The following is a 14192-nucleotide window of genomic DNA, read 5'->3' as shown; positions in this document are numbered from 1 at the left end:
TATAGTACATTTTAATACAGCCAAATTCTCTTCTCTTTTTTACATATTTTTCTGTCATCAGACAACAGAACAAGCATGAAATAGTGGCTGAAGCGCAGCCTGTTGAGGCTAAATGTCAACCACTTCAGAGACATTTTCAAGCTGTGACGTTATCTCCCCATTGTCTGACAAACTCACCAAACACAGGAGTTGCAAGCAACGGCTGTGCTGTGAATTCAGTGAAATTTTCGTGTAGAATGATCACTCAGAGAAAGCTAGAAGGAATACAAAGTTCCTGGTCTCACGCACTCGTTCACATCTGTGTAAGCTGCCATGTAGTTAACTGTCAATCACTGAGTCTTCTTCCTAAAGAGGGTGTGAAAATGAATAACTGAGCTGCCTTTAAAGCTACACACACTCAAAGAACTCAAAGAATTTTTTGCTCCATCTGATGGTCTTTCCATAAGATGAAACATTGTAAACTGTAGAGTAATTGTTGAGGTGCACAAAGAAGTGATGATCATCCTAAACATCTAAATTTAGATTGTTTAGCATCTCTCTGGAGGTCAGAACATGTAAAGTGGTTTCTTACTATCCCTATAAAAGCACTTCATGTGACCTTTGTTCTTGCCTCAGGAATTTATGCCTTACATTTGCTGGGATTTTTTTTCAGTTCTGTCTTCAAGCATGTCTGTTTTGTAATATGTTCTCTCTTTATGTGTCTCAGAAAATGGATTTCAGAGAAGAAACCAACTCTGTCTTATCTACAGTTAGAGACTTGTTTGATGACCACAAGGAGCCGGGAGGCAACATGGACTCAAGTCTTCAGGTCGGATTCCCTTTCACACTCAGATTTGAAGAAAAATTGCAGATTTCCAGTGTGCTGAGTTCCTGTGTGTTTGCATATGAGTTGATTGAAGTCTGCAGAGGGCCTCTTTTGTAGATTTTTTTTAACATATGAATCATAAAATTATATAACATGGTCTCTATCTTCCACCTGTTGCACTCTCTTTCTCCATCTATCACTGCCTATCTGCTCTTTCTGTCCTTCCCACCCACTATTCCTCCTCTCCAGAGATCTCTCACTTATATAACTCTCCAACAGGCCCCATCCAAGCGGTGCTGTTTAGTCAGTGTGCTGTACCGTGAACACAACCCACTCCCCTCCTCCCTCACTCGTTCTGTATCTCTCTCTCTCTCTCTCTGTTTTTTCCTCGTTCCCCCTCCTCCTGCATTGTTACCACTCTGCATTCATTAGACACGTACTGCCATACAGCACTAAACATACCAAATGAGACAGAAATCATTAGCGGACCTGTGCTTGTTGCGAGTCTCTGCCTTCTGTTCGATTATTATTTTTTGTGCCAGTTAGGTGTCACAACTTTTTTTTTTTCTGAGCCATTAAATAAACATCTATTCAGGCTGTGCAGCGGCCTCTCATCCAGGCGATAGACTGACCCCTCGGCCCCTCGTCTTCCCACAGACGGTGCAGGCCGAGCTGGACTCGAGGAGGGCGGACTGGGTCCTCAGCCTGGACCAGCTGGCCCAGTACACGGACTCACTGGAGAAGGAGCTGATCAAAATGGCCAGTAACATGAGGAGGTCACGCACCGAGATCCTCCACCTTTCAGTCAGGTGAGTCGGCCGTCTGTTGCTGCTTGTGAAAGTGTGAAAATAAGTGGGCAGTCGGATTTTGTGTGAGCAGCTGAGTTGTGTGTTGCTTGAAATTCTGGTGCGAGAGCAGAGGTGGATGAAAGATAAATGCCAGAGGAGGATGCAGGAGAGTAGAATCGCAGCAAGTCTCGTGGTGGATCGTCAAAGACGGCTCGATTTTTAAGGTAGGAAAGCGTTTTTATTTGAGGCGGAGTTGCTCTTGAGTAGGAGTGATCTCATTGGGTGAATGAAACCCCAGTAGGAAGAGCTAAAAATTTATTTCTAAAGCCAACACCACTGAGGAAGACATCAGTGAGAAGAGCTTGAAGCTGATTAAGTGGAGCAGCATGATTACCAACTGAAAAGATACAGCCCAGACATAATGAGCTATCAAGGTTAGCCTGTTAGCCCAGCTGACCTTTCAAGTCTCTGTAAGCTTGTTAGTGTTTGCAGCACTTCCGATATTTTAATTGCTACATGGTCACAAACAAATAACAAAACAATTTACTGAGCTCAGCTGAAGAGGATTTTATGCAGTAAGTGAAGCTGTTTCTGCCTCAGTTTGTTTTGATTCTGAGTCCAATGTTTGTAAAACTTAACCCTCTGAACCCCAAGACGTGCCTGTGGGTTTGAAAGAAATGTTATTTTTAAAGAAATTGTCAGAATCACACCATTTATTGTAGCAATAAAATGCAAAAAAACAGGCATAATTGTTAGATTTTCTACTTTCTGATAGTCCTTTAACTCTAAGAAGTCACACTTGGATCTGTGATTTGTTGGTTTTGTCAGGAAAATCAACCAAATCTAAGGTTGAAATCTTGACATTTCATTAAGATTACATTTGTTTGTGTATGTCTTAACATAAATCTATTAATCTATTGGTGAATACAACTGATGCCTGTGAAGTCAGGTCGCTGACTCTTCGTGAAAGGAGAAAAAAATCTTGGCAATGAGACTTTGGTTTCTCTCTCCTGAAAAGAAGACAAACCATCAATATAATGGAGATAATCCATTTTATTTTCTTCTGTTACATTCTGAGTGCTCAGACTTTAAAAATACAGTAAACTGAAAGTCCTAAAGTCGCTTTTATCTTTGTAAGGGAATATTTTATAGGAGTAATTTGAAAATGTTGCCATTTTATTAAATATATCTTAAGTGTTATTTGGAAAATGAACTTCTTTAAAACTTGCACCATTTACTCAAAGATGCTCAACAAAATCATTAAAAAATTGCATATTGCATATGCATTTTAGCCAATTATCTTCGCAAACATTAGAGCTCTGCACAAGACAGTTTTTCAGTCCTGACATGCAAACCCATTAGCAAGTTTGAAAGGAGAAAAAAATCACCAATAAATACACCATTTATCAGAGCTAGAAACTGTAAAAAACTAATAGAATTGTAGGATTTTCAAGTCTGACGATTCCTAAATTAATTATATGTGCCATGCTGTTCTGTTCTGTCGGAAAACCTGACCAAATGTAAGCTGAAAATGATAATTCATCAATTCACTTTATTCTACATGTTACATTTAAAAAGTCAGAAAAAAAATCTGTGGTCCTCAGTGTAGCGGTGAAGCCATGAATAATTCAGTTGCAATTAGTAGTTAAAAATTCTGTGAGTTTTTGGCTAAACTAGGTTGAACTGCAGGCAGTATTTGCACATGGCAGATATGAGACAATGACATTTTAAAAATGTAAATAGTAAAAGGTCTGTACTATTTAGTAACGGCACTTTTTTGCAGTGTTGGTAACACCTGTGGGCACTTAAAGTGTTGTACATGTTGATTTAGGGCATTATTAATTTTGTTAAATGAATAATCAAAGAAATTCATCTTTTCATTTTTATCGTCTGTTGCATTATAGCTAACACTTTAGTCCACATTTCTGGTTTTAAAAATACCCGTAAATAAACTACTTACACTTATCAGATGATGTTAAAAATACAAAAATTCCCTGCTCTTTGATGCAGTCATGAACCCATGAATGAAACGGGTGTGACTAAAATTCAGGGAGTTATTGACTGAACTGCAGGCTGTGTTTACACAGCGCTGATAGGAAGCAAAGACATTTAGTTTTCAACACCTGTGGAAACTTACAAAAACATTTACAAGATTTTGCATGATTTTGTTATATTATAACTTAGAACTGGACAGAAAAGATTCTGGAGGTCTTTTTGCTTCCATTCATGGTCGTGCTGTTTCCATAGAGGTGCAGGACTTTATATTGCAGTGAAAAATGAGCTCACAGTGAGCAAAAAAAAATCCCACTAAAACTGCTTGGTGTTCAGCGGGTTAATCTACATAAATGACACCTCACACTGCTGACTGTCAGACCCTTGCATGTGTCTGAGGTGGGTGTCCCTACTTTCCAGTGCTCTTGTCTCAGTTGGCCGCTCACTGAATGGGAGAACGACTTGTTAATCATCCTGACCTCAGCGACCTCAGAGGGCCCGCCTCACTAGGTTTGGGTCTGGGCCATTCCTGGATTTTAATCGTGTGTTTGTATGTGTGTGCATGGAGACGGCCGTCCTCTCAAGATATATAACAGAGCTGGACTGGTGCAGCATCAGACCAGAGAGGGAGGAACTGGTTGGGCTGTCCGGCTGGGATTTACTTGTTGCCAGGGTGAGAGGATAAAATTAAAAAGAGCTGATTGTAGGTATAAAGTTCTGCCTTCTGCGTTGGAGTTTTTGAGATAACAAAGGGCTGGATTCTAAAACCAATCATGGTTTTGCTGTAGGATGCACGTCAGGGTCTGTGTGTAGTTTAATGCTAAGAGTTGGATCTAAAACACTGAAACGAAGGAACCATTACTGGGCCAGTCGAAGAACTGGCGCTGGTCACCCTGGGCAACAGAATGGGACACTGCATGGGCCTGCGGATTGGGTACAGTATGTCCACTGTACTGTCTTCTAGAATGTCTGTGCATGAGTTTCTGCAACTCTTTCATAACTTTGCATGTCTTTTTGTACATTTTTCAGCAAAAATATTAATCCTCGAGGTGTTAAGAGCAGGATTTTGTGTATTTGCTTGCAGGGTGCAGGAGCAGGAGAACCAGAAGCGGCAGCTGTGCGAGGAGCTGGAGCAGCTAAAGACGCCTCAGGACAGCCGAGAGGCCTCATGCCAGACTCCTGCACCAGAAGATGAGGTCAGAGAGGCTCGATTATGCTGACATTTATTCACTTAAAAAAAAACAGTCACCAGCAGATTCTTTGAAACTTAATCTGTACATTGTTTTCAGCATACTCAGTTTAATCTGCACCATCTGGGGAAGTGAGCAAGTGGTCACCTACACTGTGTATACCTCTGCTGCATGTATGTTTTTTTTTCCATGTATTAATTATCTGTTACTGCAGTAGAACCACATCAGATGGTTTTTGGTTGGAGAGCAGCGACTGAGCTCACACTGCATCCAGACAGATGGAGTATCTGTGCTGGAAGAGAGCTGGAGTGCGAGTTGGCGGCTAAAGTGGACATGTGCACCCACAGAATCAGATGCGACCGCACACCTACGCGCTGCTCACAACACAAAATGCACTGACGCATGCTCGGGCATTTCCATTACCACACCATTGTTCTTACCGCTCTGAAAACAAAAGAATGAGCTTCGTGCTGAGTTGGACAGATTTGCATACAGTAACCTGTGTCTCCTATGCAAAAAAGGAACTTCTCAATTTGGAATAATTTATTCAGTGTAGCTCTGGATTTGGTAACACCCATTGTGAGTTTGTAAACAACACAAAGCTTATCTTCCAGGAGGGATGTTTTTGCATAATAGCAATTAATAAGCTGCTTTTTGTTGTTGATTATTTAAGCTGGTTGTAAATTTTGGGCAGCTGTACAGAAACTTGACTGTAAAGACCACATTTCACTTTTGCAATAATTTAGTATTTTTTGTGTTTAGCCTGGAGATGACTTGGACTGGGATGAGGAGTTTGCCCTCCAAGACTTTCTGAAGAACGAGCTGGCAGAGAGAAACTGCAGGGACGAACGAAGAGACAGTCGGCCCCAAGAAACGGCAGATAAGCTAACGGACAGAGGCGGCGAAGAGGACGACGGGGAGGAGAGGTGGACGGTGGTGGATACAGCAGGTGAAGGAGAAGTGAGGGACACATCGACTCCTCTGGCTGCCCTCTCGGTGGAGGCCCAGTCTAGTCAGGAAACAGTCAGAGAACGTCGAGGTGAGTGGAGCCACTCAATGTAAAACTCTGGTGTAGCTGCACAGATTGTCCAGATTAAATGTTCTGACATATCTCAGGGAAAGTTGAGAACATTGAGGAATCTTCCTTGAGCCTTTAATATCCGGCATACAGCAAAATTAGCCCTGAACATCTTCAAGCCAAGTCAAATAGGGCTAAATATAGTTGCATATTTCTGTGGCTCTGCTTTTGACCCCTGTGCTCACCCTGCTGCCAGCTCTGCATGAAACTCAGCAGGATTAGCAGTGAAAGAACAGAGAAAGCCTCATGTAGCAGGAACTTGACTCAATATACCCTGAATTTTGCACAAATCTAGTTTGACAAGTTAATTTTACTGCTTTAATTGTTACTGAAACTACATATGAAGAGTTCATTTGCAAAAACAGGTAACTCAGTTTTATAAATTTTCAGAAAACTTTTTTTATTGTTTACTTGAGATAATAATAATGATAACACTAATAATTTATTTTTTCTTCTATTTTGTCATGTATTTTACTACTGAGTCAAAAAAGAAAAGAAATGAAAGTTAAATCATTAAAACTTTAAAATACCTGGAATAAACATGTCCAACATTTTTCCAAGTACCCACAGGTCCTTCTACTACGAAGGAAAAGTAGTGACTCTACATACTACAGATATTTTACTACTTACACCTTTATTTGTTTCTTTACTGAACTCAGATACTCTGCTCTGTGTACACACGACCTGTAGTTCATCCTAGTTCAACTTCATAGTCCCTGAATTTTTATCATGTGGCTGTTGCACCAGAGTCATTGATGGCTTTTTGGATTTGCCAAGGAGTGCAGAATTTTTAGTTTTTTACAGATTGTGGTTAGATCAAAGTCTTTATTTTTGACAAATGTTTTGAAAGAGATGCATCTTGGGATTCCCTGAACCTTTCTGCATGTTTTGACCATAGAACCAATTATAGTGCCATAGAAAAGTAAAACTTCAGCTTGTATACTTCTGAGTCACATAAAAAAATCATCTTGAATAAAGTGATTTGGATGAAATATCCCAATTTTCTGCTTGGATTTGGTTGTTTTTTCTCAACCAAACTGAAAGTCACATGTGACGGACAAGGACTGTCCAAAAAGTTTAAAATCCAACAATTCTTACTGTGTCTGTAGTGTCTTGCTGTGATAAATGGTGTAATTTTGGAATTTTTAAAAAATGTATATGCCCTTCAAACCTGCTGGTGGATTTTGGGGTTCAGAGGGTTAATAAGAGATCAGAAAATGCCCAATAATTTTATTAAATTATTTTATTTTTTATTATAGTCAAAATTCCCTGTCAACTAGCTAAATGTTATGTCAAGACTTGCACTAAACATTGGTCCACTTTTGCACATATGTGTAGCTGTACATAGTAGTTCTCCTCTAATAACTTGTAGCTCTTGTTTAATGCATGTGTGTTTTTGGTAACTACATGCTATGAAATCTTTGCATGCATTCACGTACTTGGGCAGTAAATCTGAATCTTTGAATTCCCACATAGGCCCATATGTAGCATCAGTATATAGATTTGGCTGCATCTTGCACCGCGCTTCATGAGATAAATTCCATACATGCACAAGGTTTTTCCCAAATCTTATTGTGTCTGAATGTTGATTGATGTGTGTTTTACAGTGGATTATATAGCAGTAATCCACGGGAGTCATGGGGCACTAACTCAGCCCAGCACACACACTCACTGTGAGGCCCTTTGGAAGCAGACCCCTGCCTTCTATGGTTGTTGTGGCCCTTCAGCTTCTAAAGGTTGTGCGAGAGAGCAAGTGTGTGCGTCAACATTGTGTGAGAAATCTCCTCTTCCTCAAGGTCCTTCTATGGCCAGGTGCACGACTGGTCCGAGGCCACGCACTGAGCTCGGTAATCCTCCATTCCTCTGCCTGCATGAGCAGTTGGCAGGCAGAGAAACAGAAAACAAGAGTGCAAATGTGGCCATTAATGCCACCTTAGCCATGCATGGTATTTTAACCCTCCCTCAGCTCGATTCCTTGCATAACAGTCTGGCCTTTTATGGTAAAGGTGCGGTTGCTTTTTTAGATGGTCATTAACCCCCTGGAGGAATGGGACAAGGCTTAATGATCAGCTTCTTTGTTTTGTCCTTTTTCTGTCTTTCATTTCCTCTAAGTTTGAATTTCTTCTTCACTCTGTTACAGACTCTGAAGCCTGCACAGAGCCAGAGGTGACCTGTCAGCAGCTGCAGGTAAATTCAGCTGAAATGAAACAAACCTGTAATTCGTTTGCATGCATTGATCTTATTCTGCATTTTATTCATTGTTTTAGAAAATAACTTTATTTGTATGGCACCCTTTAGACAACACAATTACAACTGTACAAGTCAACTGTCAAAATAGACAAAAAGTCAAACATACAAAAAATAAGATCCTATGCATGCAGTATAACAATATAAAATAGTTAATTCAAGAGTTTTGTATTTTATTTTTATCATACACTTTCAAGACAACAGCTGTTGCAATGACTGTTCCTTCAAGGAAAAGAAAAGAGTAAATCTAGGCTTGTTTCAAAGCAAATTGCACACAGAACACCAAAAAATAGGTGAAGTTTTAGAAATATTTCAAAAATGCAATTAATCTTAACTTTTAAAGACGTATAGACCATTTTGCGCATTTTTATTTTGTCATACTTGGTTCACTACAACAGATTTTTCTCCTCCCTGATCTAAGAATCTATTGATCAACTTCAGACTGTCACATCACGACTTTTCAGCTTCTTTAAACTGGCTCCAAGTATGTTTTGGGATATATTTCAAGATTATACTGATGACTTCTAAGGCTCTTCTTGACCTCTCTCGCACCTATATCTCTGACTTTTTAGGAGCACACTTTAAGATCTTATTGCAGAAGTCATTGGTCTGTTCCAGAGAGTGTCTGAAAAAGGAGACAAAACATCTGTTTTCTATTTAAAAGCTTTTATTAGAAAGTCTTTCCTGATTTTACACGAGTTTCTGTTGTGCTGTTTTTCTATTTCTTTCAATAATAAAAGAGCCCAACTTTAAGTCAAATCAGGAAAGGCTCGTTGACAGAAGTATGAAGTTGAATTAACTGATTTTAGTTGAGTTTGAGCTTGCTTTGAGCTGCTTTTTTCTTAATTTCAATATTATTTTTTTTACCTTCTGACATGGTTGGTACCAAATATCACATGTTGGTTTTTTATCCACCAAGTTGCATGTTTATCTGTTTTATTTAGCTGATTTTATTTTGAAAAGTGAGCTATAAATGAAGAATACTGTTATTGCACTTTTACAAGCTTTAAGGGTCTTACCGTTTAATAAATGGAGTACTCAAAATCATCAAACGGTTAAGTTTAAAAAAACATTTTTGCCTTCATGTACTGAATGGTGCATTTTCATGATGCTAATCTCCAACCAAGTAAGTATTTTTTTACTTATGGGGTGGTGTTGACTGTAGTTCTGTAACTGTAACATGACGCCATGCTTAAACTGCTCTTTTCTTGATACAAATTCTTTGTATTTGCCAAACCACATTCTTCAATCTTTGAACACCATTTGATTGAATTAATTTGTGATGGTGCACACATGATTATCAGAGGATCAGACCATTGTATGGGAACCCATGTACTTGTCAATTAGTACTGTGATTTTGAGTAGGATTCCATATTAGGTTTTCATTCTGTTGTGACTCCAGCGATAGTTGGTTGAAAACAGAATAGATTCTTTCAAGAAGATGATAAACTTTGCCATTGCATTTGGAATGAAGCTACACTGGCTGATCAAAATGCATTCCAATGTATTCCAATGAGATTGACATATAAAGAACCAAAATTGTCAATGCTATATGTATGTATAAAAATTGAAATATTGCTGCTAAAGGTATATTTCACCTGCTCTATAGACCTACTTCACTATAAAGAGACCATCTCATCTTTATAGTAAAAGATGAGACTTTCACCAAACCACCAAATATGAAAAAAATCAGATTGTGAAAGAGAATTGCTCTGCTGGCCATCTTCCACCTTTCACAACTGTTGCTGATGTTCTCATGAACAAACCTGCCAGCAGATGATTTATGATGTAGCTGTGTGTTAGCAGGAACAGATTTGAAGCTCATTTTAACTTCCTTGGCTTATTAAAGTTTCAAATTTCTTGTTTGGCTCTTGTTGCTGGGAATTTAGTCATACATTTTCTGTGCAGTTTCTGTAAGGAAGGAAGTTTTAAAAATTCTGATTAACACCTTCAGTGATAAATGAATCATATGGTTATTCAAAATTCTTGTGTGGCATATTTTGACCAACAAGTTAGATTTTAGTCTTATGGATAAACATTTTAGGTTGCCGATGAATATTAATAAATTCACTCTTGCATGATAATTAATTTGAAACTTGCAGGAGATGGGCGTTGCATGGTTATTCATGCTGGTGCACATTTAGTCTGACCCATTTTTCACACTTCTCACACGTTTTTGTCACACGTGTAATGCAGTTACAAGCAGCAGCTCTTGTGCAAACTGTTCCTCTGAACCTCGAGCATTTTGTTAAAAGTAGAGAGAACCCAAGAGTTTCTTCTTTACATTATAGGTTAAAAAGTGAAAATCAAAAGAAAAAGGAGAATTTGATTAATTTTACAAAAACCAAACAAACCTGGAATTAGCATGTGCAACGTCTTTCCAAGCACCAACAGATGTTACCAATATTTGAACAAAAAATGGTGAGTCTACTTACTATAGATATTTTACTACCGACATTTTTAATTTGTTTCTATACTTGTCTTCTTTCTGCTCTGTGTAAACACAACCTGCAGTTCAGCCTAGTCTGGTCAGAAATTTCCTGAATTTTTGTCATGTTACCGCTGGTTCCAGTCAGTTATTAGTAGCTGTATAATTATAGTGAAGAGTGCAGAATTTTTTGCTTTTCACAGAATGCAGTTAGAGCAAACTGCTAATTTTTGGTCAATTTTTAAACGAGATGTTGAGGGTTTTATTTTTGTGGTTAATTTAGTTCAGTTTCACCGCAGAGTGGCACATTGCAAATAAGTAGTTCAAGGACTCAAAGACAAAATGTTGAAAATCAGATGATTATTTCTGTTTTTCGAGTTTCTTGCATTGATACATGGTGTATTTTTGGCGGTTTTGTAGAGACAACATGCCTTTTAAAACCAAGTTTGAGCTTCCAAGGGTACATTTCAGAGTTCTCGGTTTCAGATATCTGATTGTTCTTGAACACAACAGGTGCTCCTTGATTTCCCTTTAACTGTTCTGAAGTGGCTGCCAAGAAGGTTGTACTCTGTGTTTCTGCAACCCTACAGTATAACTTTAAACACTTCCCTTCCTTAGCGTCTGCAGTCCTTCCCTTTCTCTTTCGGTCATTTGCCTATCAAATATTTCTTCACGTGTCGTTATTCACAGCCTCCATTCGCAGGCAGCAGTGTGCATGTTGCACTGAAGCCGTCTGCTTCCTTATATAGAAAGGCAGAGCTGAAACCTTAAGATCACACTGAGCTAAAAGGGGAAAAAGCAGCAGCTATAATCTCAGTGTCTTCTTCCACTTTCACAATCTGCATTCTGCTCACTCGCTTGATGTTTACTTAATTTCATGCCTGTGAGGTTATTAAAACTAATTTAAACACTCCATCAATGCGATATGAAAGAAGCGATGTTTGCTTTTGAATTGCTGCGAGGATGACAGTAATTGGGGGTCTTTCCCAGAACCCATCGCCGACTCTTTGTGTTGTCTGTCAGCTGCTTGATTTTTGTTGACTTCTTATGCAACGTCTCTGACAGAGGTTTGTTTCTGTTGACTGATTGTGCTGCCTGCTGTCTTGGTTAATGTGTGTTGCCTATTTGATCTCTTCACCCCTTTTGCTTTTTTTTCTGAATATTTATGGGTTGTATGTGTGTTTTCAGGAAGAGGCAGCGGTGCCATTGAGCGCCCACTCACAAGCTGTCAGCATTAGACAGCCCGAGGCGGATGCTCTCCCTGATCTGTCCCACTCAGAGAACAACAGTAAGACCTCCTCCTCTCTTTCCGTCTCTGCAATTCACTCTGTTGATTGCTCACTGTCTTTCTGTTTCATTTTCCTCTCTCCACCCCACTGGTAGTTCTGCTGTGTGCATTTACAACTTAACCAAAGAGTGACTCACTTCCTGACTCACTCGGTTTTGTTGTTTGTTCAGAGGAAAAAAGATTTTTACTAAATCGTGCAAAAAAAAAAAAGGTCAAACTCTTCTAAATGCCACATTTGGAACATCACTTTTGTTGTTTTGGTTGTTTGAAACTGCAGGACTGTTGGGTGGAAGTTGTGTAAAAGACAAAACTGTATTACTGCTTCTGTCATGAGAACAAATGTTTTTATTAACTGGATCAATCAGTTATTAATATGCTTTGTGTTTAACCCTATTGACTCCCATGTTTTTACTCCTGTGACATTTTTACTCCCTATGGACTAATTTTTCACTTTAATATAAAGTCCTGCACCTCTGTCGAAACCACACAACCATAGCCACAAGGAGAGACAACTGAAAAACCTATTTTGTTCATTTTGACACAGGTGTAGCGCTATAAATCTTCATATTATTAAAATATGATTTTTAGATTATTATGAAAAAATTTAATATCCAGAATGAACATGCACAACTTTTTTTTCAAAGTGCATGCAGGTGTCATCAACACTAGAAAAAAAGTGATTCTACATACTAGAGATATTTTACTATTTGCATTTTTTATTTGTTTCCATACTTGTCAACTATCTTCTGTGGAAACACATTCTGCAATTCAGCCAAAAAATGTTTGAATTTTTGTCACATAACAGTTCATTACAGGTGAGTCACTGTTGGCTCCTCAGTTGCGCCAAGGAATGCAGAATTTAAATATTTTTTTTACAGCTGGTTCATACAAACTGTTTTTGGCGAATTTTTAAATGAGACGAGTAGAATAAAATGATTTGTATGTGGATTTTAAGCTAAAATTTGGTTATGATTCCCGACAAAACAGCATGTTACAAATTATTACTGATGAGCAGTCTAAAAGTCTCTATTTATACAGTTTCATGCTCTAGTAAATAGTGTAATTTTGGTAATTTATGCAAAGAAAACAGGCCTTTTAAACCCCCTGTTGGCATTTGGTGTAATGATTGCTGCTTATTTTGAGTTTTTGTTTTTTTTTAATGAACTACAGAGAAATATTTTTTTGGATATTTAAAATGTGTTGTAATTGTTGCTCTGCAGGTGCATAAAATTAAATATTACAACTGATGTTCATGTTGTTTACATGCCGATCACACTGCACCAGTATGTTATGGTATTCTCATGAGCAAATGACGGCAGATAACTGAGTAATATGTCATTCAGCTATGCAAAACACATTAGTACAGCTTCATACTAAACATTTATTTACAGCAGAATCTATTTTTCTTTTTCTTGTCCCAGCAGGTGCAGAGGTTTGTGAGGGTGCAGAGTCTCAGTCCGGTGGTCCGACCCAAACTCTGAGCATAGAGCCTAACCAGGATCAAACCATCACACTTGCTAACACCCCTCTCGCAGAAAGCGAAATGGTTTCTCCCAACAGCACATCACCTGGACCGGAGGAGACCATTACACAGAGTGAGAGGTGGGTGAAACAAACTACTGCTTTTCTGCCTGTTCTAGTGTTTTTTTTTGTCCTTTGGTACTACCACAAGGGGACGCCAAAGTAAGAAATTTTTGCACAGTAATCAAACTTTTTTGTTGGCTACTGTCTGTAGAACCTCGTATTAAGATTTACAGTCGATTTCAAATGTGTGAAGTTGCAGTCAGTTCTCAAAAATTTAACTGATTGAGCTGTTTGACGTTATCCAGTTTACTGCTGAGAGAGACGGTGAGTGATTTGCTGCCGTGACATTTAATGAGTGGCACAACAGGTTATACAGTTTCCTTCCTAATATGCCTTCTGATGCATTATTGTTCCCCATGACACATCTAACATAATGTCTGACTGATTAAACAGGATTTCCAAAATAATGAATGCAGTAAGTGGTTGGCAAGAAAAGAACAGGGAGTTTACTCATCGCTGACAGCACCGAAACCAGCCTGCACGTTTTAAAGACACCTTGTTAATATAAAATATGGCCTAAATTACACCATTTAGCATAATATGAAACTATAAAAACAGACAAAATTGTTGGATTTTCTACTTTCTAGTGCTGAAGTACTAATGTGTGGCTTTGTTGTGATGGGAAAAACAACCAAATTCAAGCTTGAAATTACACTATATTTCATCACAATCACTTTATTCTTCATTTTTTGTTTAAAAATTGGTCAGAATTGTTGGATTTTCAACTTTTCATTGCTAAAGTACTCCTGTTACTTGGTTGTGAAAGGAAAAACAACCAAACTAAAGCTTGAA

General features: G+C 38.5%; 1 protein-coding gene across 7 annotated transcripts in view; it reads left to right on the top strand.

Annotated features, from left to right (window-relative positions):
• lrmp (lymphoid-restricted membrane protein) overlaps positions 1–14192 on the top strand; it is a 51870-nt gene that overhangs the window by 19202 nt on the left and 18476 nt on the right. For 6 of the 7 annotated variants that reach the window (XM_051953435.1, XM_051953423.1, XM_051953437.1 and 3 more), the window contains exons 16-22: positions 707–808; positions 1463–1614; positions 4670–4781; positions 5538–5814; positions 7994–8040; positions 11717–11816; positions 13238–13418. In XM_051953435.1, the coding sequence (XP_051809395.1) occupies positions 707–808; positions 1463–1614; positions 4670–4781; positions 5538–5814; positions 7994–8040; positions 11717–11816; positions 13238–13418 (971 nt within the window). The remainder of the gene's footprint in view (positions 1–706; positions 809–1462; positions 1615–4669; positions 4782–5537; positions 5815–7993; positions 8041–11716; positions 11817–13237; positions 13419–14192) is intronic. The other variant, XM_022217651.2, reaches the window with a different exon arrangement.

This window comes from Acanthochromis polyacanthus, chromosome 1 (genome assembly GCF_021347895.1).
Source record: "Acanthochromis polyacanthus isolate Apoly-LR-REF ecotype Palm Island chromosome 1, KAUST_Apoly_ChrSc, whole genome shotgun sequence".
Lineage (NCBI taxonomy): Eukaryota > Metazoa > Chordata > Actinopteri > Pomacentridae > Acanthochromis > Acanthochromis polyacanthus.
This window is presented reverse-complemented; position numbering and strand designations above follow the sequence as displayed.